The sequence below is a fragment of the Phyllostomus discolor genome, chromosome 8, assembly GCF_004126475.2.
Source record: "Phyllostomus discolor isolate MPI-MPIP mPhyDis1 chromosome 8, mPhyDis1.pri.v3, whole genome shotgun sequence".
NCBI classification, from domain to species: domain Eukaryota; kingdom Metazoa; phylum Chordata; class Mammalia; order Chiroptera; family Phyllostomidae; genus Phyllostomus; species Phyllostomus discolor.
In genome coordinates this window covers 86,871,616-86,899,132 of record NC_040910.2, presented here as the reverse complement: position 1 = coordinate 86,899,132, position 27,517 = coordinate 86,871,616, and the positions used below count along the sequence as shown (strand labels likewise).

Here is a 27,517-nt window from a genome sequence, read left to right as displayed (position 1 = left end):
TTAACTTTTGATACCAGATCAAAGTCAGCCACCATCTTTACCTTTCCTGCCGAGCAGCCTGGGGGAAAAACCTCAGAATTTCCGAGTGGAGGGCCTCCACCTGCGTGGGAGTCTTCAACTTCATCTCTAGCAGGTAATCTTTGCCAAATTTGCTCTTCAGGTGCTGAATGGAACCGATACATCTGGAAAGAAGGAGGAGGTCATAATAGAAAGAGAAAAAAGACGCAGGATGCTGTGTTTGAGATTGATGATTCGCTGCTAGCGCTGTCTCAGGGCTTCACTGGTAGACCCTGGTGATGTGGTTCCAGTTATTCACAGTGTCCTCTCTGCCCACAGACAAACTCTTGCAGCCGTGCACCTGGGGGTCAAGGGTGCACTTGGGCAGACACCCACCTCAGCCTTCCTGACACCATGATGGCCACACGGTCACACACGGCCTCAGCCTCTGCCATGTAATGGGTGGTCAGGAGGACGCCCCTGTCCGTGTTTTTAACAGTAGTCCGGATCGCCTGCCTAAATTGCCAAGAGAATATTTGCAATTAAGGAAGTCATCGAATTAATCAGGGAAGAGAATTTTCAAGTGGCATGAATGTGAACAATTAGCAAAAAGAGATTAAGCAAGGACAGGTGGGAGGAGGAAGGGCAAGCCAGGTGAGAGCTGTTACACTGGAGGCAGGCATTAGCAGAGGGGAGTTCACTGAACGCAGTATTTATCATGAGGTTGTGTTGAAGGAGAAATGCTGAGCAAGAAACTGTTTGTGAAAAGGCTGTGCAGAGGGGGACAGAGCTGTTATAACCTGGTAGGGAAAAAGTGCACAAGGAACATACATGAGGACTTCAGGAACCCTCCTTCTGCCCCCACCTGTGCATCCTAGCGAGAATTACCATCCTCATGAGAACTATGGGGAGCTGTGTGGTTGTGTCATAGTGTGTCACAGAGATGCACCAGAGCTACCTGAAAGATCAGTCGAGCGATTACAGTACTCAGACTGAGCATGCTGGAGGCCTGACAGCGATTATTTTTCCTTTAATGAGAAATGGTTGGGAAGTATTATCTGGGTAAGATTTTTTCTTTTTTGGCAAAGCATTGGTTATACTAATGATAGTGAAGTTCTATTAAGAAATAGTTTAAGGGAGCAGTGGTCGCCTTGCTTTCTGGTAGAGGTGTGGCGTGGTGGCTGCAGCCTCTGCGCTGGGGTGACCCATGCTGTTGGTGGGAGCCATAGCCAGCACAGGGTGAGCAGGCGGACCGACCACTGCTGCTGCGGGATTTGAGGGCCTCTATGTTTCACAAGCCATGAAGCACATGGAACCTCAAGTTGAAGAAGTTTTTCCAAAGTCTACCAAAATCTGCCTTCAGTGGTGGCTATTACAGAGATGGGTTTGAACCCAAAATGACAAAATGGGAAGCAGCGTTAATGGCAAGTCTAAGTTCTCTTGCCAATAAAGGAAAAGTAAGAGATGCTGTTAGACAAATTATGCTTTTAAATCCCCCAGACAAGGGAGGATCACCTTATATAGAAGCCAAAATCAACAAAGCTAAAGATTTACTAAAAGATCAGGCTGAAAAGTGAAGTAAATGTATGATGGATTTTAAATTCTTTTTAGTTATACATATGAGCACCAGCTTTTTATAGTAAGATCTTTTGAAGCTACAAATATGTTTTGAAGTTTTAAAGAGGACTCTGCAGAAACTAAGTTAAAGCCTTGGTATAAGCTCCTTGTTTAAATTTGAGGATTTAAAATCAGATTATAGAATATTTGAAGATTAGTGCTTAATAATACAGATAAGTACATGCTATTGAAGAGAATATTGCTCATTACTCAGTTGGCAGATACTTCGGTCCTTACTTCAAGGCACAGTGAACATGAAAGTCTCAGCTCTCAAGGAACCCCAGTCTAATGGGGGCCTGACGAACCAACTGGTAATTAAAATACAGTGTGACAAATATTATGATGGAATCAGCACAGGCTGTTAGAGTAGTCTCATCTCATGGGGAGGAAATGCTGTCAAGGTGCAGAGAGCTGGCTCAGCTGCTTGGAACTGTGAATTTAAAAGTGAATGTAGCCACATCTTTGATCTAAGAAATGGATGTAATCAGTATGTGTATCATCGATAAAATTCAGATTCCATACATTAAAAACTCAATAGAAAAAAAACAGTTTAAGGGACAATTTTTACTGTAGTAAAACAATTCACAGATTGCCTGCAAGGCATCCACGCTGGCCCCAACCAGGTTGGCCTCCTCACCACATCTGCTGCTGCCCCTCGGGGTCCATGCCCGTGGACGGCTCATCCAGCAGCACCACCGATGGGCATCCCAGCATGCTCAGCGCGAAGCACAGCTGGAACGAGAGGAACAGTGTGTGTCTGGCCCCGATCTGTGGGCCGCCCAGAGTAACACTGAGCCCCACCCCTACCTTTCTCTTGATTCCCTGGGATAAGGTCCTCACGGGCCGCTTCTGCTGGTCCTGCAGCTTGAGCACCTCCACCAACCTGCAGGAGACACAGTGGAGCCTTATGGGTGTCTTGACGATGAGGAAACTTGATGGGAGAACGGGGCCATGCAGGACCAAGATGGGGAGCAGAGTTCAGAAATGTGGTTTTGAAAATAGACGCTGGGCCATGTTAAAAATGGCTGGTTTGATCCCACCCCCCAAATCAGTTTTTCTTTAAAAAAAAAAAAAAAGTTTAAGCACATTTCATGATATCCGAATAGCTGTCTTATGATAGCTTATACTTAAATTTTAGTATTTTTGATAAACTTACCTATGAATGCTTTTCCATATTTAATATGAGAAAATAACATAACACTTTGAAGTCGGGGAAACTGGATGCTAATTGCAAATCTACCCAGTGTGGTCCAGGTCAGTGTTGACAGTGTCGGGCCAAATCCTGAGTTTCCCGAAGGTTGTCACTCCTGTCTCCCGGGACCCCTCAGGTAGAGAACAGGTGCGTCTCCCCCCACGCACCGTGTGATGGCGACTTTGGCATCCGCCTTCTTGAGCCCTTTCACCGCAGCGAACACCTCCAGGTGTTGCCTCACCGTCAGGTTGGGCCACAGCGCGTCCTCCTGAGGGCAGTACCCCAGGAACTTGGGGGTGGCTCCTTCGCTGCTGCCTTTTAGCAGCACCTGCGGAGAAAGGTTCACCCTCAGACTCTGACCTGCATTGCTTCTCTGAGTTTCCATGACACCTTTCTCCCTACAAACTGAGAAAACATAGAGAAATCCTCGGGTCTCACTGAGTTTAGTCACCTGCAGCCATTTTGCACTGGAGGGAGGCTGTCGGCGTGCACATATGTGAAAACAAACATGTGCACAAACAAATCTAAGCTGAAAATCAAATATCTCACAATTGTGGTGCCTTGCCATCATGGCCAGCCATTCACATCCAATTTTTAAATCGCACTCAGAAAAAAATACGTCCACTTAATTACTTGCTATTGAGCTTCACTCCCTGCGGAGGTAGCAATTCCTGCACTGCCTGCTTTGGGTGCAGTGAGCAATGGAAGGGCTAGGGTCTCAATTACTTGGCATTTTCATTCTATTGAGCAGATCAGGCAGTAAATAAGAAGAGAGTAAACAATACTGACAGATTGTAAGTGGTGCAGCGATGGAATTATTCAGGAGGCCGGGGTGGACAGTAACAGGGGAAGTGACTTTGAGGAGGGTGATTGGAGAAAGCCTGTCTGCTGAGGGACTATTTCAGCAGAAGGGTGACAGGGCACCTGCGGTGGAAAAGGCCAGGAATTTGGGGCAGGGCAAAGCCCTGTGGAGGGATGATGCTCAATGTGTTCTTAGACCCTAGGCAAAGGTAGGGGACCTGGAGCAGAGTGGTCCAGAGGAGAAGAGAGAAACGTAACAATAGGGATGGAAATCAGCTCCTGACCAGCAAGGGACGTTTCCTTCCAGACACAGTGCCATGAGAGGTCATTGGGTATTTAAGCAGGACAGTGACACTGTTTATAAAGATGACACTGGCCCTGAATAAAGCTGATTTCATGACACCCAAACAGGTGTTGGCTTTATAATTAAGATCTCTTTTAACCTTTAAAAATGTTTCATTCCGATACATCAATGAATGGTTATCTCTTTTTTTGCCCATGCCTTAGGAGAAGTAAAATACTGATTTAGGGTTCATGTGGTGATTGAATTAGAAGGTGGTCTCAACTGAACTAAAGAGTCCAGCTAGGGTCAGCTGAGCCACCAATGCCACTGAGAGGCCCCCTTCAGGAACACCTGCTCTCACCTAGGCTTCAGAGTGACTGGGCATATGTTTTCTCCTTCCTCTGTGCTGGGATACCTGTCAGTCATGTTCCTGGCAGTCTTTCCCTTTGTGGGCTTGACCACCATGCCCTTTCCCATGGTCTGGCTCCACAGCCTTCTGCCTTAAGATTCTGTTCTTCACCTCCCTTGGACGTACTTTCCAAGGGAGTTCTTAAGGTTATCTATCTTCTGCCATAGAATTTTGGGGAAAAAAGTTTATAACTCACGTTGTCTCTCTCTCTCTGATAAACTGAGCTGTTTTTCAGTTTGCCTGGCCTCCTTATGCAGTTGAATTGCATGTACAATTCTGTTGACTTCATATCCCTGCTATTTGGCTTGAAGGCATTCCTTGAAAACACTCCCCTAAAATAGGGGATTTGTATGAAAATATGTGTTCCAGTAAATAAGAACTTTTTGAAAGACAATGGATATGATTGCTTAATAAAGATTGTTTTATAAAAAGGCATTTTTATTCATATTGGGAGACAGTGCTCATTGAAAGTGCAAATCCATGGGTTTGATGGTACTATAAATAGAATTTATATGAATTCTGAAATTGATTTCTGATCTGATACTGGACAGTCCCACTAAATGCCTTTGAAAGCATGGATAATTATCCCCTTTCACTGATTAATTTTGGTGTGTATTATTAATGTGATAATTTATGATGTGTTACTCTGCCACATTAATTACTTCATTCACCTGATGAGTAAATGGGATTTTACTGTGTATACTATTTTAACATCTTATAAACTTATTCTGAGCATCACTAGGTAACTATTCTCATCAAAATTCACCTACCTGTCCAGCAGTTGGTTTTGAGTCTCCAGTTATCATCCTAATGGATGTACTTTTACCAGCTCCATTGTGTCCTAGTAATCCTAAAACCTCACCTGAAAAAAAATGGTTACACTTAATACAGATTGATTTTAATAGTAAAATTAAGAATAAGACACAGTCTGAAGTTTCACTATGTGACAAGTGTTCTATGGGCTTTATACATAGCATTTCATTTAATTGTCACCATCCCCCTGAGAGGTAGTTACCATAATCCTTTCTTTCATGTTTGGGGACAAAAGCTCAGAGGGATGAGGTTAGTTGCTCAAAGTCACACGAGGGGAAGTGACAATACCACTCTCGGGAGCTAGGTGTGTCAGACTCTGTCTCCTGTGATACCAAGAACTGTGCCATAATGTCACAAAGTGAGGTCATCTATCATCTGTGGGCACATCTGTTTGTTTTCTTGTGAAAAATAATGGACATTAGGCAATTCATTGTGTTCATTAAAGAGAAAAGTCATGGTTGCAATGGCTCATTTCAACAGAGTGCTTATGGTTTCCACGTAGATGTGACTAAGCCCCTCCCCACAGGCATGAGTTAATTAATTTCTTTAGAGATGAGTCACGGTGCAGGAGCTGTCAGGGCCACCTGCTGATGGTTCTGTGTATGAACCAAGAGGTGGTGTACAGAATGATTCACCTCAAGAAACATAAAGCTGAAAGAAGGGGCCTGAGCCCTGAGTGGAAGAGCCTCCATGCCCAACCTTTTCTAACACAGAAAGAGACATTTCTTGTGGCGATTTTCTTCTTCATCTTAGAAAAGCAGTGTTTCCTCTTCCCTACATACTCCTTGCGTAGACAGCTGGCAATAATTACTGGTTTCTGTAAGTGACAGAAAATTGTGTCAGACCTTAATACTGTCTATTGACCTGGAAAAAGCTCTATCCTCCCAGTGGGCCGGCCCCTCCCTGTACAAGCCATGCATCAAAGAAGACTTTCTACTAGGTGACACGTTCATTAGCTTATCCTCTTGTCTTAGCACTTCTTTATGGAGACAAGAGACTATCGTTTTTCTTTCCTACAAACACATTTACTTGGGAACACATTAAGGGGCACACATTAAGTGGAACCTCGGTTCTCAAACTTAATTCGTTTTGGAAAATTGTTTGAAAAAGCAATTTGTTAAAAAACTGAATATCCTTTGTTTGTTGTCTGAGAGACATGTGACTGATCACACAGGTATTGGCATGAAAGGCGTGCCAGGTCAAGGGTCAAGAATCAACACCCAAAGTTTTGTTACACCACCAAGGCATTTTTTCCCTTGAACAACTTTTTTGAGAACTGTTTGAAAACCAAGACGATTGAGAACTGAGGTTTGAATGTATTTTATGCAGCCAGCCCATCTCTCAGAAAATAAGCAAAGAGATTTGGAGAAGCACCAAATAACCCTCAAAGGACAAAACAGCATGCTGTGGACTGGACTTTGCCCTGAATTTTTGTACAGTGTAGTTTCTCCAAGTAGTAGTGACTTATAGTACTTTGCTCAGTTTCTAAAATTCACAAGTTCTTTCTTGGCTTCTGTAATTTCAAATTGACTCCACTTTTTGTTTTTTTATTCTAAGAAAGACAAAGCAAGTTAACATGACTTTTTTTTTTTTATCCTTACCCAAGGATATGTTTATTGGAGAGAGAGAGAGAGAGAGAGAGAGAGAGAGAGAGAGAGAGAGAAACAGATCAGTTGCTTCTTGTACATGCCCCGACCAGGGATTGAACTCTTAACCTTTTGTGTAGGATGACACTCCAACAAACTGAGCCACCCATATGTAGATGTAAAAATAATTAATAGTTTATGATACTCATTTTTATAAATTAGAGAAACTCAAAATCATTTGAGAATTCAACTTTAACTGACAAACATATGTATTATTTAATGAAATAACTACTCTGCATGTTTTTACCTCATCAAAGTTGGTGGAATTCAAGGAATTTGTTGTTCTCACTCTTTCCATCTGCACATCTTCATCCTCCGTTCCTGGATCTTCTGGATTTGGGCATACATTGCTGCTTCTTGGAGAAATTCTGGGAGTCAAAACCATACATTAATAACTGATTTTGGGTTTTTATCCTGTATCAAGAACACTGCATTCTCTAAATATTACTATATTTAATGACCAAAGCTTCCTACATAGATTTCATTCTACTTCCCTATGGAAACATTATTTTTAGAAATATCAATAGGTAACTTAGTACCTGGTATATGACAAAAAATTTTACTATCATAGCTTAATGAAATTTTTTTTTCTGGGCAGCCTAGTTTTGACATCAACATGCCAGCATTATTATTTTTTCATAGGGAGATAAGGTCAGAATATCTGATGTCAGGATATGCCCCCACCAAACAAAAAAAAATACAAGTTAGATGCTTTATCTCCTATTAAGCTTAGCCATTTCTTTGGAATATATGCTAGATTCACTCTTCTCCATTCTTACTCTGTCTCTCATACTTAGAATATAATTTCATTCTATTCTCCCTTCAAACTAAGGTCCCACACTGATATTAGAAGATTTATCTAATGTGTTCTTTTATCTTGGAAGTCTCTCATCCAACTATCTGTGATAGTTAACAATAAAACGAATGTGGTATGGGAGACACAGAGGGAATAAGATGCTTATGGTTGTGTCCTTGAATGGTGCAAAAAAAGTCTCATGTTTTGAGTCCCATTGATAACTGAACCAGTCTATGGTCCACTGGTTGGACTTCTTACTACCACAGGAAAAGAGCACAGTTATTGCTGTCTTTGACTTATTGATCATTCTGCTCTTCCTTTCTGGACCAACAGAGTTACTTCAACTGCTGATCTATTCAAATTAACTGCTGTTTAAACTGAACTAGCCATAGGTAACCTTCCCTAGTGTTCCACTGCACAGTGTCAGGGAGAGTCCTCAATCTTCAATGCCTCAGATCTGTTTGCTCCATTATTTATCATACTTGATTTAGGTACCTAGATCTCTATTATTTGTATTGACACATGGTTCCTACCCCAGTCTATTCTAGCACTTGGCACTTCTTTGTTAGTGGGTTAATTTATACATGAAAAATATTTTAAAATATTGATCACTGAGATGAAAGAATCCAATTTAATTTTTCCCAACCTAAAGAAGGGATCCCTTCTCATTGATTTCTTTCCAAACTTCCATTCCAGACATCGAAGAATAAAAAGGAAGATGATAAAATGAAGCACAGGCTAGGAATAAAGAGATACACAATTAGAAACACTAAAAGAACATCATTTCACATTAGAAGTAGGAATAATGAATTAGGAATAATTGGGCTTCTGCAAAGATGCATTTGGCAAAATCATTACCAATTTCCAATAATCTATTCATCAAATTGTGAAACTATCAAATTCACTCTCAGTGGTGTTTACAGATACATAGGCAACAAATGTAATTATGTGATATCATTACTTTAGCCATTTCCTCTAATAGTTGCACAGAGTTCTTAAAAATTGGGAAGCATATTACCTGATTAGTTGATCTTTATAAAAATGTTGTATTTTTTACACAATTCTATCTCTATGGGCTACAGATACCCATATATCCACCTTAATAAAAAGTTTTCCATGTTTACAGAAATTAAGATGGTATAGTTTAATAAAATACATGATAAATTTTAAAGAAAAATGTTTTCTTACAATTAGGACTACTAGAAAGGGCTGTATATCATCTGAATCATCACGAAACATAGAAGACATTATAAACTGCAAAAAGAAAGATAACAGTTAGACAGAAAAAGTTTTGTTTTGTGAAGTTTAGCAATATAAATATGATTTGGCCCATTGAACAACCCCACTGGCATGTTCCCTGATTTCACCCAGAGTATTGACTAAGTGTCCATTCCAAAATGTGTAGTAAGAGGCTGTCTTCCTTCCTACCAAGGTCTATGAGTCATTGTGCTTCAATCTGAAGCAGTAGAATATAGCAATTATTCATCGTCTGCTAAGAGAATCTTGGGGTCTATGCTAGCCTCTCCGAACACTGAGAGAGAAATAGGACTTATCTTCATTACACACACCTCCACACACCTTCCTGTGCCCACTGTGTCTTTCAGAAGGCCCCTTCTTTTCCTTTCCCATGGATACCTCTTCACTCACATACTGTACCCTCCTTCCATTTGTAGAAGTATGGGTATCAGTCAGCTAGGAAAAAAGAATTCTATTCATATTGAGAGCTTCTCTAGAATCCTGAAATCCCTGAGATTAGGAACATTTCATCTGCCTCCTTCTAGAGCTGAACATGCCCAGGAGTCTAGAAAGCCCAGAGTGTAAAAGCTGTCTATTCTCACCATCCACTGTCCTTCATCCCCACCCATCAGTTAGGGCCAACTCTTCAATTACAGTTCAGCTGGAGTATATTGTCTTATCTGGGAGAAATTCACTTGGAATCCATGGAGTAGAAATCTTCAAATGTCATGCACATTTAACATGCTGCAGAGTCCCAACCCAGAGCCCAGCTTTCCCCACTGGTTATGAGTTCCAGGTGGTGTTACTTACATGCCAAAATATGAATATACAGAGAAGTAGTGTGCTTTGTGGTACTAACAAGGCTATAATATACATTGTATGAGGTCCCAATAAACTGATCATTGTTATAAACACACAGGCGTTGGTGATCTAAAGAAAATACAAACATGTATGTTAACCACTCTGAACTTCAATAGGTGCTTCATAGGGGCTCATCTTGGGTCCATTCCTAATCTATACTTCATCCTCGAAAAACAAGTTGAAATCAGCATATCTCACTGACACTTTCTTTTGGTGATTTAGCTGCATTCCTTTGGTCTAGAGTATCATGAATGAGACATCACTGGATAAATCTAGAATCTAATATATAGAGCATCTTATTATAGAAAAGGAGAAAAGCTGGTGTATATTGTTTTTGGAGATAAAATTCAGAATGGTAGATAAACAATAATCATAGACAAAAATTGAAATTAATATCCAATAGGAATAAAGCAACAATGAAAGGGAACTTTTGTTAACTAAAGCAATTTAATTATCTCAAAGCATTTAATTATCTGGAGTGGCTTAGCAGAAGTACTAAAATACAAAATTCAGGGATAACAGAAAGTTTTAAATACATCTGATGTTCCCAGGCTTTTTTTCTAAACTATTACAATGCCTTCTTAAAAGTTTTGGCACTTCAAATTTCTGTCTGTTACAAACCATCACTTTTATGGCTTCCAGAATATTCTTCCTAAAAGTGTGTCTTTGATCATATTTTTTTTCTGCACTATACACCACCCTGGCTTCCCACAGTCTGTGGAATAAATTTTTGAGCACATCGCTTAAGGCCTGTCATGGACCCAACCATTATGTTCACCATAACTAGGCGCATGCGCAGGCTGCAGCTTGCTTTCTATGGATATTCATTGTCAGATTATTACCAGTAGCTAAGCCTTTCTCCTATCCTGGACCTTCTCCCCTTTGGGTTTCTGCCTATCCATTGTTTCCTGTTTGCATCATCATTCCTCTCCAACTGTTGGAATTTTACTCTTCTTCAGGGTTCACTTCCTAAAGGAAATCACTGCTCTTATTTTTCTGAATGATTCTCTACCATTTTCTGATTTAATAGACCTCTTTATTACTCAGTTGTATTAGACTTCTAATGATGGATGACATCTCAATCATCTTTGCCTTATCTCTGTTTCAGTAAGTGGCTGTGCACTCATCTGTTTATCCTCTGAGCGCTCCCTCAGTGTTGAAACTATTTGTCTCTGCCTTAGTTTGTGACATATTGTTGGAAGCCACCAATAGGTTTGTTGAGCTAACAATTTACTTTTTGGCATCCCCAAATGACAGGAAATTAGAATCGATGCTTATGGATGACATATGTATTTTTATATATAATTTATATAAAGTAATCATTACTTTATGGAATTAATTCCTAGTAGAGAGTTAGAGAACTTGTTTCTAGCTTTAACTATGCTAGTAACTTGTGTAACTTCATGGAGATCTTTGGACTTATTTCTTTTTCAGTAAAAAGAAAATACAGATGGCTTCTAGGTTTCCTTTTATTAAATATTTTATAGTTAGAAAGAGTTTTGGCCACTTTTAAAAAAAGACAGGGTAGAAATAGGAAGAGAAAAAGATGCAGACTTTTGAAAATGATCCATATATAATGCAAACACAAAATATTTTACCCTGTATTACCCTGTAATACTAATTTATCCTACCAAGGGCAAATTTTTAAAATATTAGCTCAGAATCCTATGTTAAACATATAAAATAAATGCCCAAAAAACATACTTACAATAAAGAAGCACAGAGACCAAATGCCACTGTTTTTTCTCCCCTTGCGACAGATGAACGAAATTATGTATGTAAAGAAGATAAGGGACATGGAATAACCAATAGCACTTGGGATCTGAAATGAACAGAGGTGTCATGTTCAGTGAAAGGCAAATGCCATCTAGGAGAACATTTTGGATTCAAAACATTGAACAGGGTTTTATAGTTATTAACAATTCCTGATGGTGAAAATGAAAACAGTTTGCATCTTTAAAGTTTCTAATTAAATTGTACAATGACATTTGTTCTATGAATATTGTAACTTACTTGTATAAAATTATTTAAAGTGGAAAATATATGCTCTGGAGAGGTTAAAAGGGAATCCACTAAAAACATAAAGAGGAACATCAGCCAGTACAGTGGAATGTCAACCAACGCTTGCCCAAGCCAGTAAGCTGAAGGGAAGAGCCCCGAAATCCGTAGCTGGGACCAAGCTCTGCTCTGAGTAGGAGACAGCAAAAAAAAAAAAAAAAAATACAAATGGCACTTAAATTTGAGGTTTAAGAAAAAGTGGATTATGTAAGAAATATTCAAACAAGACATCCATGTGTAATAATTCTGCATCACATGTTATCTGGACCAAGGGATATGAATTGTTCCCAACGTAAGTGGTCAGTTTGCTGCTTTAATGAACAACATTGATGTTCATCAGACCCCTGATAGAACACATGGGAAAGAAGATCTCAGAATAATCAAGGCATCAACCCTCAGGTAAACAATATGGCGATTAATGACTTATGGGCCAGAGTGGGATAGTTTGTCTAAGCAGCTTTTTATCAGGGACGTGTCTTTGATTCAGTATGAACTATGCTCTTGCTGTCTTTTTCCTAGTACTGTATTTAAATATATACTTATAGATATGCTTTTAAATATATATACATTTGCTTTATTCTTTTAATTTAAGTAAATGACATATTAGGGTAGTTTTGCCATAGCACACATTCAAATATTAATTGCCCGTCCAAATATTTGTGTATGTGTACATAAATATAAATTCCTTCACAAATATAAAGGTATTTTATATTCCTTGTATTCCTTTTGTATTTATTCTCTGAATAAACTACTAAGTTACATATTTTAAAAACAGCTTATGTGGTGATGTGGTTTGGAGCACAAATTATCCTTTAAACCTAGTAATTTTGAACATTTTCTTCTTTTAAAGGTATTTACATTCATTTGTTGATGGCCACTGATTAGCTAAATAACGTTCCTGTCTGAGACATAATTTGACCTAAAGGTTCATATCAAAATCCCCACACAGATCCACTCAGGTAGTACAAATGAAAAGAATTTGGGGAATCTACTCAGTATGTGGGTGAAACTCCGAGAGAAATGAAGGATGTTTTCTGATGACTGACAAGATAATGCATCAATGCAAGATTGATGCATCGTGCTGACATTTTTGGGGACAAAAAATAGGAAGTGGAACACATTTAAGAATGTCATACATTTAGTTTGGAAAGGTGAGGTTTGAGAGTCAGTGAGGCCTCCAACAGAAAAGCTGGGAAAGGAGCCTGGGTCAGCATTGAAGGTGAAATCGCAAATTAGAGGTCTGAGCTAGAGTCCAATCCATGAGTGACCAGGTAGTAGAGGGAATTTGGAGCCCTAGTGTTAGATGAGCTTGCTGGGGAGAAAATGACATTTAACATGAGAGTCAAGGAATTGAGACCTGAGGATTTCCAAAATTTAGAGATGAGATAGAGAAATAAGAAACTTTGAAGGAGGGAGGGGGGGAGGGAGAGAGAAAGAGAGGGAGACGGGGGGTGGGGGGGGGGGGAGAGACAGAGAGAGAGCGCGAGAGAGCGAGCGCAATGTTAGGAGACACACGGTGAAGGCAGGACATCACACAGCCTGCAGAAAGAAAGCATCTCTGTTTTCCATGGGTGACGCTTCAAGTTGGGAGTACGTTAATGCTAAAGTGACTGATCGTTCCATCAGGCCAGCACATGGCCTTTCCCTAGATTCCTGGAGATTCTACACAAGAAAGGGAACATTACATGGATAATACTCTTTCCTTGGGCAACAGAATTATTTTGGGCAGGAAGTGACACTGATGGAGATGGTAGTAAATAAACAGATGCTTATGCAAGGTTTCATGGATTTTGCCTAATAAAATTACACAAATGTAGCTATTAAAGGGTATCCTATTAAAATGTGTAAGTAAAGCTAATGCAGATTGGTCTGTATGGATTAGTCATATAAGCTCACCACCCTGTGATTACTACTCAAAATTTGTCTCCACTTCAGAACTACTGAATCAGAATCTTCATTTTACCAAGATACTCTAGTAGTATAATTTATAGATGCATTAAAGGGTCATTTGGATTCATGAAAGAGTGTAAAAGGAAACTTATAAATAGATTGTCAATTAAACATTGGGATTTTCTTTTTATTTTTCTGAGTTCTCAACATTTTCAAAAAATCATTTCCTTTTACTTCAACAATTTCATTGTTATTAACTTTTTTAAAATGTAATTTTTGAACAGTAAAAAGTACCCATATGAAGTACACAGTTGTGTGAAGTTTGATGAATGTATATGTTACTATATTGCAATCATAATCAAAGTATAGAACATTTCTATTCCTCCCTCCCACCAAATTCCCCATGCTTCTTTGCGGTCAGTAGCCTTCCTTGTTACAAGAAACCACTGGCCTGCTCTCTGACATTAACGATTATTTTACCTTTCTGAGTACTTCATATAAACGAAAAAATTTAATGTTATTTTTTTGTGTCTCAATTCTGCTGGTAAATTTATGAGTTGCCCCTTGTTTTGTATGGCTGAGTGGTAGTCCATTGTATGATTATACCACAGCTTATCAGTTCACAGCTTGATGGACGTTTGGGTTGTTCAGGTTGTTAAGAATTCTTTATGTTGTTGATGTTAATCTTTTCTTTACATAAGTATTGTGAATATTTTTCTCTGAGTCCACAGCTTTTTATTTTCTTAATGGTGTTTTACAAAGAACAAAAGGTTTTAACTTGGAAGAAGTACAAGGTATCATATTCTTATGTGGTGTACACTTTCTTTGTCCCAGCTAAGAAATATTTGCCTACCATCAGACAGACCTATGATTCATTTCAAAATAATTTTGTGTATGATAGGAGGTGCATATTGAGAACATTTTTTTATAACAGTATCAGGTTGCTTTCATACAATTTGCTAAAAAGACTAACCTTACCTCATTTGAATTCCCTGACAATTTTTATTGGAAATCAATAGGTTATATATGGATAGGTTTATATCGGAAGTGTTGACTTCATTTTACATATTTATATGATTATCCTTAATTAATACAACACATTCTTGGTACAACAACTACAGTAAGCCTTGAAGTCAGAAGCACACATATTCCAACTTTGTGTTTTTTTCAGAGTTATTTTACTTTCAGTTCTTTTCAAACTCACATAAATTTTATAATCATTCTGTATAGCTTATTTATCTATACATTTATGTTTCCACTCATACAACTTCCCTTTATTTTTACAGCTGAGGATTTATGTCTGAATTGGCCGCTCAATTAAACATTTATAAATAACCTCTTGAAACTGTAATTATATTACATTCAACATGTAATCATACAAAGTAAGGAAAGGTACAGTTGCTCATTGTTACCTTATAATCATCAATGCTACTCATGGCAATATAAGGAGCACAACAGGATGACAAAAGCAACCAGAACACAGAAGGTATCAGGAATCCCAAAGAACTCTGCATTTCCTTTTGAAAAGACAGAATATAATGAGCTGAATGAACAAATTCAAAATTCATTTTCTGGAATGCATTTTTAAAAATATTAAACAGATTACGTATAACCCTGCCTTATGCCCCTTTTGTTACCAAACTCTTTCACTATCCAATCAGTTGTGAAGCTTGAGTTTGGGCATGATACCCATATTTATGGATAAAGAAAGTGATCCAAAGAAGGTGGATGAATTGCTAATATTACAGAGTTGGAAAGCAATGAGAGTAAGATCTTTCATTTTCTTACTTTATGCTTTTAAATGGAGTCTGATGCTAAGTAATAAACTGATAATTCACAGCTGAAACATTCAATTTTCAAACTGATCTTTATAATTGTTTTAAATGTAATAGCTTGACTCAAAAGTCATATCGCACGTTTGATGGACACAAGGATAGTAAGTTATCTTTTAGGCACACCGTGAGACAAGGTAGGTATTGGTTGAGGATTCAAAAGCAGAGATGAGCTACTAGAAGGGAAGTAAAATCTCCAGGGAAAATTTACGTCCTTGGTTACACATATAGCTGCTCCTGTTTACAACCATCTTTAAGGACAGAATATTCACAAACCTTCTTGGAAACAGTCCTCATTGTTTCATGATTCACAGAGTGGAGTCTGAGCAAGCACATTACTAAAAAGAATCATAACCAGAGTCGTCTGTAGCCTGGACACCAGAGACACACTTGCTATGCATGGAAAGGTGGGATTTAAATTTATTGTCAAAATCTTCCCAGAACACCTGCATTCTGGGTGGGTTTAATACTCTGCGGCAAATCCATTGCCTTTGGGCAGGACAGAGCGAGGTCTGAAATTACTGGTGCAATGAGTAGGTGAATTTGAATAGAGTATAAAAAAATGAATTGCCAGAGATGCTGGGCACATACATATATGGTTAACTGAGCTGGTTGATGTCGTCACGCTCACCCTAGCTAAACAGGACATTTTCACAGATGAACACCCAAGGCTACATATTGGTCATTATATCCTCCCTCAGAAACCGGAACATTGAAAATACTTTCATAGTTATATAGGAGGGGGACTAAATAAAACATACTATATATTCTAAAATTAATTAATGTTTGATGGATGACTGAAAGTTTTTGCTCTCATGATTAGGTTTCTTACATCCCCTTACTGAAAGGAAGGATTTCCTGAACACACAGGGAGAGATGTGAGAAAATAACTCAAGGTCTTTCTGGAGCATGTGAATATACTGGTGGATAGATCCATGGTCCATTTTATATACATATGGGTAGATGGTTGTTAGCCATAGACATTATCGTAGAACCTTATAGTTGAGTGGGAAATGGATAATTTTCTGACCTCTGGTATTGATTTATGTATTTAACAAATCAGGAATTCAGGGCTTTTCATGTTCCAGTCTCTATCCTATGCACAGGGTATTATATGTGTTAAAAATACATGCCAACAGAATGCTTTAGAAGGAAGAACTATATTTAGTGAATAATCAAAAAAGAATAATTGCAAAGTCTGATAGGTATTCTGGTTTCCAAACCTAAAGGGCTCTGTACATTCCAATCACCTGGGCTTTTTTCAGAAACAGGATTTTTTTTTTACCTTTATGAAAAAGCTGCTTTGGTCTAGAGTGGGCCTTAGGAATGAATACCTTTGACAAAGAACTGGGATCATTCTAAGGTAACCAGTCTCCAATTCTAGCCTGAATTTGTTCTATTTTTTCTTTTGTAGCATTTATAAAAGTAATAATAAGACTTCTATTTTTTCTCTCTCTTTCCTTTCTCTCATTATTTTTGTAGTCACAGTGCTGCATGATTTCACTTTAATTTCCTCATATCTTCTTTGAAATTATATTTTGTTGGTTCTATTTTGCATTAAAAAAAAGAGAAGCTCTGAAAATCACATCGATTTCCCAAAGCATGAATCCAAATGCTAATTTACCATGCAGTAGTTTACTCAAGGAGAATCAAATTCCAGCACTTAAAAGCATGATCTGGGAGATTCTTGATAGAGGAGAGTCACTCAGATTATATACTTACCGCCCCAAATGTAGTTCTGTCAGTTTGGATGAGTGCTGATGGCTTAACCATTTTAAGTAGCCCATTACTAACAATATGCATAAGAACTGGGAAGCAATTCAGTCTTTTGACATTGCAAGCTAGTGAAAATCTGTAATTCTAAAATATAGAAAGCAAGGTTATAAATTCTCAGAAATCTTCATGTTTCTTCTAAAGAGGTCAAAATTCAATATTTTATTTTAAAAAGTCAAGTTTTTAAATAGTGTTAAATAATCAGAACAAAAACAAATACTGTGTAAATAAACCAAAACATATGCATATAGGCTGTATATGATTTTCAGGATACAAGGTATCTGCCTTATGGCTAGAACAAATATTATTATTGTTTAAGAATAAAGCAGATGTTTCAGAACATACGTACTTGGCAGTGTGTATTGTATAGTATTTATTTTGCTAATGTACACAGTTTGTGTCAGTAGACAGTGCTTGGTATATGAATTATTTATTGTATTAATGACTACAATTAACTAAGTAATAAATGAAAGCAATATTTGTTTTTCATTGTGCTTCTTAAGTTAAAGGCCTGAGCCTATTGATAGTTTATTAGGTTTGCACACCTTGAGAAAAAATTACTAAGACCAGCATACCTTTTCATGACCAGACACTATGATGGCTCCATTATAAGATGGATCATCTAGGCCATTTTCAGTTCCAGATACATCCACTTTCAGAGCTATGTTCTGACGCTCCACGGAATGTATAAAGTCATCAATGTTTGCTCCTAAATGGCAGTTAAATATATTAGGTATCACAGAAACTAAGAAAACCAATGTCAACTTCTGCAGTGAAATTAAAATTAATGACCTAATGGAACGCTTACTGGAATATGGATTGTGAGGACATTTTTCCACATGATATCATGCCTGCTACTGTGAATTTAAAAATTTACTTACTTCTTAAGGAGTTTACTTTATGTTTGTTTGCTTATGATTATGGTGGGTTTGGAATAGATTTTTTTTTCTAGAGTATTTCAATGAGTGGCCATACCAATATGCTTTTAATGACACAGATAATTTCCACTAATTAACCACCAATTTGTTAAACCTCTTTTCACTATCGTGAGATTATTCATTGATTTTCAAAATATTTCCCAATACAGGAAGACAACTTGTTGAATGGCCATTTTAAACAGCAAAATCACCAAGAAAAAGCACCAAAATATGGAAAATGTGGCACTAAATAGATTACAGAAAGGACATTTGTTTACAGTGTTAGATATTTGTTAACAGTATTAGAGCTGTAAGAGAAGGCAGAGTAACTAACACCTTGTCTAACCTTAGCTAGAAGTGTGTGTATCAGGTGACACGATATTTTTACATCTCTGAGCACATCTGTGAATGGCCGATAACATGCCATGGGTATTGGATTTGAGTTCGGAAATAAATTTTATTGAGTAGACAAGTTTGTAAAGTATATAATTGGTAAATAATGAGGACCTGTTGTATCTAATAAGAGACTCGTGTCTAGAATATATAAAGAACTCTTAGGACTCAATAAAAAACACATAAGCCATTTTTAAAATGGGAATACAAGACATTTCCCCCTAAAAATATTCAACTGGTCAGAAAACACATGAAAGGTGCTCCACATCATTAGCCACTAGGAAAATGCAAATCAAACCACAAGATACGACTTGACACACACGAGGATGGGTCTGATAAATAACAAGTGTTGGCAAAAAATGTGTAGGTATTAAAATGCTCACAAAATGCTAGTGTAAATGTAAATTGGTACAGTCACTTTAAAAAATAGTTTGGCAGTTCCTCAGAAAATTAAACATAATCACCAAGTAACATAACATTTCTGCTCTTAGGTTTAGATCCCAAATAATTGACAACCCCCCCCCCCACACTCATTAAAAACCAGTACCTGGATGTTTGTAGCAGTATTATTCATAATAGCCAATTGTTGAAAAAAAGTCCCAAATATCTACCCTCTGATGCATGTGGTATATCTATTTGATAGAATATTACTCAATAATTAAAAAATGAAGCACTGGTACATGCTGCAACATAGGTGAGCCATGAAAACATCATGCTAAGTGAAAGAAGCCAGGCACAAAAGATCATGTATTGTATGAATCTACTCATGCGATGTGTCCAGAGTAGCAAATCCATAGAAATAGAAAATAAAGTTGTGATTGATCAGAGCTGGCAGGGCAGAGTGAATGGGAATAATTATTAACGAGTATGGGATTTATTTTTGAGACGAAAATACTCTGAAATGAATTATAGTGATTACACAATTATGTGAACACACTAACAATCATTGAATTGTACATGTTAAATGAATAAATATGGTATTTGAATTCTATCTCAAGCTGTTAAAATGTTTTTTGGGGGTACAAAGTCTTTTACTTTGCAGAATGCCATCCTATAATTTATTTCTCCTTGGCAAATACTTTTTAAAATTTTTATTTATTTATTTTTGTGGCCAGTACTTTCTTAATTCCTGCTCCATTTTGGGCTTGTATTTTTATCATCTCCCAGCCTCAAAAATTGTTTTGAACATATGCTGAAGAAGTAAAAATTTCATTTTTTTCTCTTGTGTTTGTTTTCTAAGTAATACTCTGAACAGTGAATGTTTGGGAAATGCAGCATTCACCATATTATTACCTGTTTTATTGATGATTAATAATTGAGTGAGAGGATCATGTGGTTGCTGTCCAGGAGCAAGGAAGTATAAATGAGGAGTAAGTTCCCAAGTATAACTGCTTTCATATAATTCAGAGACGATGAACTCCCAAAGAAGAGGTATAATTCCAATTCCTAGAATCGATAGCCTACACAGAAGAAAAGTGCCAATGTGAATAAATGCACAATCATTTCCCAACCTTTTAAAACTATCTAGGCAGATTATAATTTAATGAGATCAAGAAATCATGGAAATTAAACATATAGCTCTCTGACTCATTTATGGAATATTTTGTTCTTTTTTTTTTACCTCTAAATTAGACACAATAAAATATAGATATATCTTTTTGTTAATTTCTTGTTCCTCTCTGGCCATTAGCACAATTTCATGGGATATGTGTCCTTTAACTCTATGTTCAGATTCTGCCTCCTCCTGGAGTTCCAGTATGGTATTAATTCATCAACACTTCACACTCAACTCCCTTCATGTCCAATCCTCTTCACATAGTCCCTATTTCTCCTAGTGATGACTGCATGATTTCTTGAATCTCCAGGCTTGAATTTTCAAGTATTTTTTTACTCTTTATTTTCCTGTGTTCTCCATATAAGTTGAAAATTTTTATTATGCTTTCATTATATCTTATTTTGGAATCTTTCCCCATTCCTAATTTCTAATTTTACAATATTACATCTTGCGTCAATTCTTGCTAATTGGCTGGCATCTCTCAAGACACTTCTGCAATGTTGCCAGATTAGTCGTAAAGATTCTTCTTAAATTATGCTAACCTCCTTGTCAAAGATTCTTAGTGAATTCTCATTACTTATTTATTTAGCAAGGATTTATTGAAATTCTATGATGTACCAAGTTTCCTGTTTCTTTGATGCTTCATGAATGTATTCATAGACAAGGCATTGACGGAGAGCCAGAGTTCTGTGGATACCAGGGTGCTAATGAGAAGTGCTATCATTCTTAGGAGCAGGAACTGTGCCCATTATGCAGGCAGCAGGTATGGAGAGTGAGCTATCGGCACTTAAGAGGGCTGGAGGGAAGCCATGACATCTAGGTTAGAGCAAGTAGGATATAATGGGAGAGTCAGGACTTCCCACGAAGAGTCAGTGGCATGACTAGACAACTGGCATATGAATACTGGGAAAAAAGATCTATATTCCAATGTGTCCCTCGCCTGCCATGGAAAATCTAAAGGAGAGCCAATGTTACATTACCTTAACTTTCCCCCTAAAATTGGCCCTGAGATGTTATACATTCTGCCTTCTACTCTGCTAGTAGATAAAAACAAGGACCATGAACTAGATTATTATTCTTTATCTAGTTTTGTAGATGCAGAAATTTATTTTGATTTGTTTTCTCTTGTTCTTAGACCTTAATTTCTTTTAATGCATTGACTGAACAAAGGCTATGGCACTCTGATACTCACAGTGTTAAAAGGGCTTTTCTTTCATGCTTTAGCTTTAAGAAGCGGACCCTTGCAATTGCCAGGATTTGCTGTCCCCACAGAGCCATGCCACCTACTGTATCTTTCATCTCACTAAGTGAAGAGAGAACATGTTCCATGTCAACAAGTCTTTCTGTGTCTCCAGCTCCTTCTGCCTGTACTTCTCCCAAAGGGGCAATATCTACAAAACACAAAATAAGTAATGTATAAAACCCCATTTCAGATCGAGCTTACTATAGGCATTTGTTTTACCAAAGACATCACAGGTAATGTCTTCCACAGAACTGTAGGCATTGTTTGGTATTATTGGCTGTTGCCACGAATTGGGTAAACAGTGGAAAGCTTCATTTCTTGAACAAAAGGATTAGAAAGGTCTTAGATAATTTAGATACAGATAATACATTAAAGAGGTTAAGATAAGTATGCAAATAAGATAAGTATCATCATAGTGCCTAGGTGTGGCTTGGAAACTTGTCAGTTGAAAACAATTATCTTAGGTATTCATCTGGAGAAACAAGCAATTGATGTGTTACCAACTGATGTGTCATCTGGGGGTTAACTATAAAATAAACTACAGCAATAACCACATTAAAAATAAACAGACTAAACAAACCACTATAAGAAACATTGTAAATGTAATAAAAAGCAAAATTCGATGATGTGTTGAATTTAAGTACAATGCACAAAGAAGTTAATTTTTAAATTGAAAGTACAAGTGGGTTGAAAAAATTGTTTAAAGAGGCAAACACAAATTGCATTAAAATTAAAGCAGTTGCATTAATACTAGACAAACTGGGCTTCAGGATAACTGCCATTACTAGAGTTTAAAAGGGACCTTTCATAATGATAATGAAGGCAATTAATCAAGAAGACATGCTAATCCGAAATGCATATGTGCTTAATAACATTGAAAGTACATGGAGTAAAAATTTACCTAACTGAAGGGAGAAGAAGACAAAAATAGACACATCTAGAATTATAGTTGGAGATTTTACCACCCCTCACTTGTAAATGATAGAAAATATAGGCAATAAAAAAATCAGTACGAACATAGAATATTCAAATAACATTATCATCCAATTAAACCTAATTGATATTTATACAACATGCCTTACAACTGCAGTTCTATAAATATGTCTATTCACAGCACAACGTCACCACATTGACCAAACTGAAAACGACCACACTGAGCAGCCCTGCCAGAGGGTATACATTCGTATAAACACACACACACACGTGTTTATATGTATGTATGCATTAATGTTTTTAAATAGAAAAAAATATTCACCAAAAATAGATGAAATACTGATTTAACAACATACTTGTGAATCTTTATGTATGGCAATAATGTTTCACTAAATAGGGCATGCCAATAGAGATGTAAAGATGATTGAAAATAACCAAATACAAATTTTGTATTTGAAAAATATAAGAACTAAAAAAAAATGTTGAAAAATAAAAGCTCAACAGATTTCATCTGGTGGAAGAGATGATTAATAAACATGACAAAAGAGAAATTGAGATTATTAAGTCTAAGGAACAGAAAGAAAAAAGAATGGAGAAGAGTGAAATTTCAAAGAAATATGAGATACTATTAAGCGTACTAACATATACTGCTGCATACAATGATGGGAGTTCCAGAAAGACAGTGGAGAGAGAAATGGGCAGCAAGCATATTTGAAGAAATAGTGTCTAAAATCTTCCAAATGTGATGAAAAACTAATCTATACATATAGGGAGCTTAACAAACACCACATAGGATAAATTCAAGGGTGTCTACCACTGAGGACATCGTTGTTGAATTGTCAAAGTCAGAGACAGAAAGAGAATCTTGAAAGCAGAGGAGAAAAACAAGTAACCATACAAAGAAATCCTTGATAAGATGTAGAGCTGACTTTTCATCAGAAACCATGGAGGCCAGCAGGCAGTGTGATGACACATTGAAAGTGCTCAGAGAGGGCAATTTAGAGTAAGTGTTTTATCTGAAATTGCCCCTGGAAAAATGGGATATGATGAAGGTTATGAGCCTTGGGTAGAAGAAAATGGGCCATCTTTAATACAAAGGCAGTTGGCAGTGGAGGTAACAAATGTGACAGGGATGCATTTCACCTTAATAAATTCTTGTCTAAGAATGGCCTTAATTGTGGAACCCAACACTTTGTAATCATGTCTTTGGAATGGTCTCTTCTAGAAGTATATACTGCACTCGATGTTATGAACATATTTACATGATACTTTCATGCATTTCAGTTACCTGGTTCGTCAATAGTTGATTCTCCTTCTAGTTTCAGGAACACCTCATTCAAAGTTGTCATAGAAACACCATAAGTCTCAATTCCCAGGTCAGAATGGAGATCAAGATTCTCATAAAGTTCTAAAAATCACATACACAGTAGCAAATCAAAACAACAAAAATCACAAGTGAACTGAGGACAACTTTTCAAACTCAAAAGCATAAAAAATATATGAAATTACACTTGTCAGACACTTTAAAAACTAACATTTTATGATAACATTTTCAAATCTATATTACTCTTCTGGTATTGTGTTACATACAGCCCATACATTAACTTCTTTTGATCAAATATGAATTCATATTTATTTATATTTCTATTAAAATTTCATTTTAGGTTTTTTATGACTTGCTTTTAAAATTTAATTAATAGTGGAACTTCAGATTTTTCAACTCCAAGCCTAATTAACTGAAGAGTCTTTTTCAGAGAACAGATACAAAAGGGAGCCAACAAAGGGATAGAACTAATTTTGTGAGAATTAGTTGGATTGTGTAGAATTTTCCTCAGTTCAGAAAATATCTGTCAAAGGAAGTACACAGGATATAAATAATTTTTAAAAACTGCTTTTGACTGTAGAAGAAAAATTCACAGGATCTCATAGACAGAGAGTGAAGAAGCAACTCAGGATTTTCTTGGAAAAGTGAGAAATTGTAATAGCATTCTCTGTAGCAACTCTGTATCCATTCGTTCTTTAGTTCATTCACCAATGATAATTTTGCATCCATCATTGTTCTTAAAACAAGAACCAATGTCTCTGTCTGCATAAACTTGCATTCTAATTTTTAATTAAATGAAGTTTAAATAAAAGTCTAATTTAAAATCCTGGTGTGATCACAGAACTCCTGTGGCTTCAACCAGGAGCTTATCCCTGGGCAAAAGGCTATGTTAAAAAGCTTTTTTAAGTTAAATTTATTGGGGTGACATAGGTTCATAAAATTATACAGGTTTCAAGTGCACAGCTCTATGATACATCATCAGTGTATTACATTGTGTGCCCATCACCCACAGTGAAATCTATTTAAAACTTTGTATTGATTAGTGTCATATACAGAAACATGGAGAAGTAAGATTTAACTGCTAATTAAGTATTATGCATCATTCTTCCATTTCCCTAAAATTATACAAACCTCCTCTCAGTGCTAACTATTATTAGTTTTCAACCACTTTTGTTTATGAATGATTACGAATGCTAGCATATTCTGCTGTACAGTATAAAGGGAATGAAGACCTGAAAAAGCACCTTGAAATGCCCAGGCCTAATGCAACCATTGGAATATAATATTTCCCATAGTAGGTAAAATAATGTAGTTATTGTACATCATGTTTTAAAAAACTGAACACATGGTAAGTCCTCAGTAAATGTTAGTTATAATAATTATCACTGATATTATTATGAATAATATTTATATATTTCATTTCATGATGCTCATGTACATTACCTGGAAATTTATTTGTTCTTCCCAAGGGCAATGTATAGACAAGTTTTCCTTCACTTGCTGCTGATAATTTGGCATCAGGTATGTGCTGGATAACAAGGGATGTTATTTTTTCTTGAACACACATTTCATTCAACTGCAAACTTAGGTTCAAAAAATATATATGTTACTTGACATCATCTTCACTCACATGAAGAAGATTATTAGTTTCTATGAGACAAAGAAAACTCAAATAAAATCTAATGCAAGAAATAGGTCATCCAAACAAGAAAAATGAAGATGAAACAATCAGATTATATACATGTGATGGGGGAAGTCAAAGAATGAGCTAACCAGAATTATGGGTCAGGTTATTCAGAGATGACACTCAGAGTAGGTCAATATTGACTGAGGTCATTCAGGGCAGAATAGTTACTGAGATACCAGGGACACAACACAGCCAAGTCAGCACACTACAAGATGGAAAATGTTCAGGATTTTTCAAAGGGAGTTTAAGTTGGCTAAACAGGATTGTGGGACTGGGCAAGAACAAGGGGCTTTTGATAGGTAGGGCTAGGCACAAAACAGGTTCAGTTCAATTTGATTATCCAATGCAAATCTGTGAAGTTCTTAGCATGTGATAGAAAAGATCCTAAAAGCTGAGGGTACAATGGTGAATAAAACAGCATTGTTCTCATTATCCTGCTCTTGTGGAGTTTAATTTCTAATGGGAGTGACAGAAAGAAAAGAAGTAAACAAGTGGATAAGTAAAATAATTACCAACAGTGGCTAAGTGTTATAAAGGGAACAGGGTTATAGGCAGAAAAAAAATACGGGTAAATGTGGGTTTGGGTTGGTGGGATAACTAATTTTTCACTTTAGTGCTAACTTTAGAGCTTTGATTAAGAACAAAGTATCATTGAAAAAATCAGTCTACCCATTTAAAAACACCAGGGTAAAACCCTGGCCAGCTGGTTCAGTTTGTTGGAGCATCATTCCAACTACGGTAAGGTTGCAGGTTTGATTCCCAGTCAGGGCATGTACCTAGGTTGTGAGTTTGATCCCTAGTTGGGGTGCATACAGGAGGCAAACAATCGATCTTTCTATCTCACATGAATGTTTCTCTCTCTCTCCTTTTTCCTCTCTCTAAAAAATCAACAAACAAAGCCCTGGCTGGTGTAGCTCAGTGGATTGAGCTCGGGCTGAGAACCAAAGCATCGTAGATTTGATTCCCAGTCAGGTCACATGCCTGGGTTGCAGGCCACAGCCCCCAGCAACCACACATTGATGTTTCTCTCTCTCTTTCTTTCTCCCTCCCTTCCCTCTCTAAAATTAATAAATAAAATCTTAAAAAAATCAACAAACATATCTTCCAGTGAGGATAAAAGGAAAATACCAATGTAGAAAAACAAAAAAAAATATTAATCAAGGTTATAAAGTATACAGTAGATGAAATAAAGGCAGTAATGACTTTGAAACTTGGTTTTGCAATTTGAAATGTGTTATTTAACCTATTTGAACAGTTTCCTCATTAGTAAAAAGGAATAATGATAGCTAACATCTAGGGTTGTTCTAAGAAGTGGATATTAGTGATGTTTGCACTTAACAAGACTTTCAAAATTGTAGCTATTTTATTTGATCGAATGCTTTAGTCAAAATTATTCTATTTACTCATAAGGTATTATAAACATATAAGAACAATGGCCATTTGTAGAAGCAGTGAAATCCATTGATGGAATGAAACAAAAAATATTACAGTTGTTCTCCATGATGATGGTGTCAATTCACAAAATATTTCCTGGCTGTTTAGAAGAACTTGTGCTGGGCACTAGAGAGGACTACATGAACAGTACGAGTTTATAGCTCAGAAGAGGGGGTCAGCAAACTTTTTCTCTAAATAGCTAGGTAGTAGGTATTTTAGACTTTGCAGGCCAGTGGATCTCTATTGAAACTACTCATCACTGCCCTGGTTAACCTGGAAGCAGCCCTGCCCAGGATCTAAACAAGTAGGCGTGGCTGTGCTCTAAACTTCATTCACAAAAACAGGAAGTGGGCTGGATTTGGCTCATGGGCCATAGTTTGCTGATCCAAATTTAGAAGAAGAAATAAGGCAATTATACAAATTATTGTCCAGGAGACTCATGACTTGGTCAGAGATCCCGGCCAGCATTTTTTAGTTTGAGAACACGTTATGTTGCCATGCAGTGTGCTGGTCACCATCTCATTTACTTTTCTACAACCTTTATTTTCAACTAAGAATTATTACTCCCACTTATAAGAGAAAACTGAGTTTCAGAGAGTTTATTTAATTTCCCAGAGGAGATTAAAATAGAGTGCTTAAGAAATGAAAATATTGGGACAGTACACAGAGATGTAAGATTAATAAAGGCTACATGAGGTGGCACTGAAATAACTCTTTAGGACTTGAATAGGTTGAAATAGGCCCAAGAAAATGCTGGATTTGGGGAATAATTTCCAACAGTGAGAAATGTAGGCCATGCTATGGCATGTGCAAGGAATAATGACTAT

The 27,517-nt window shown here is 37.0% G+C and overlaps 1 protein-coding gene and 1 pseudogene across 1 annotated transcript in view; one reads left to right on the top strand and one right to left on the bottom strand.

Moving 5' to 3' along the window:
* LOC114503806 (ATP-binding cassette sub-family A member 8-like) overlaps positions 1 to 27,517 on the bottom strand; it is a 50,103-nt gene that overhangs the window by 3,805 nt on the left and 18,781 nt on the right. The window contains 20 exon segments of the mRNA XM_028521410.2: positions 42 to 182; positions 394 to 513; positions 2,252 to 2,346; positions 2,422 to 2,497; positions 2,974 to 3,134; positions 5,070 to 5,161; positions 5,812 to 5,929; positions 7,006 to 7,126; positions 8,201 to 8,292; positions 8,743 to 8,808; positions 9,601 to 9,720; positions 11,360 to 11,473; positions 11,665 to 11,838; positions 15,012 to 15,116; positions 17,154 to 17,291; positions 17,780 to 17,913; positions 19,808 to 19,974; positions 21,262 to 21,460; positions 23,534 to 23,653; positions 25,013 to 25,152. Coding sequence (XP_028377211.2) covers positions 42 to 182; positions 394 to 513; positions 2,252 to 2,346; positions 2,422 to 2,497; positions 2,974 to 3,134; positions 5,070 to 5,161; positions 5,812 to 5,929; positions 7,006 to 7,126; positions 8,201 to 8,292; positions 8,743 to 8,808; positions 9,601 to 9,720; positions 11,360 to 11,473; positions 11,665 to 11,838; positions 15,012 to 15,116; positions 17,154 to 17,291; positions 17,780 to 17,913; positions 19,808 to 19,974; positions 21,262 to 21,460; positions 23,534 to 23,653; positions 25,013 to 25,152 — 2,493 coding nt within the window.
* On the top strand, positions 1,205 to 1,574 carry LOC114502508 (annotated as a pseudogene).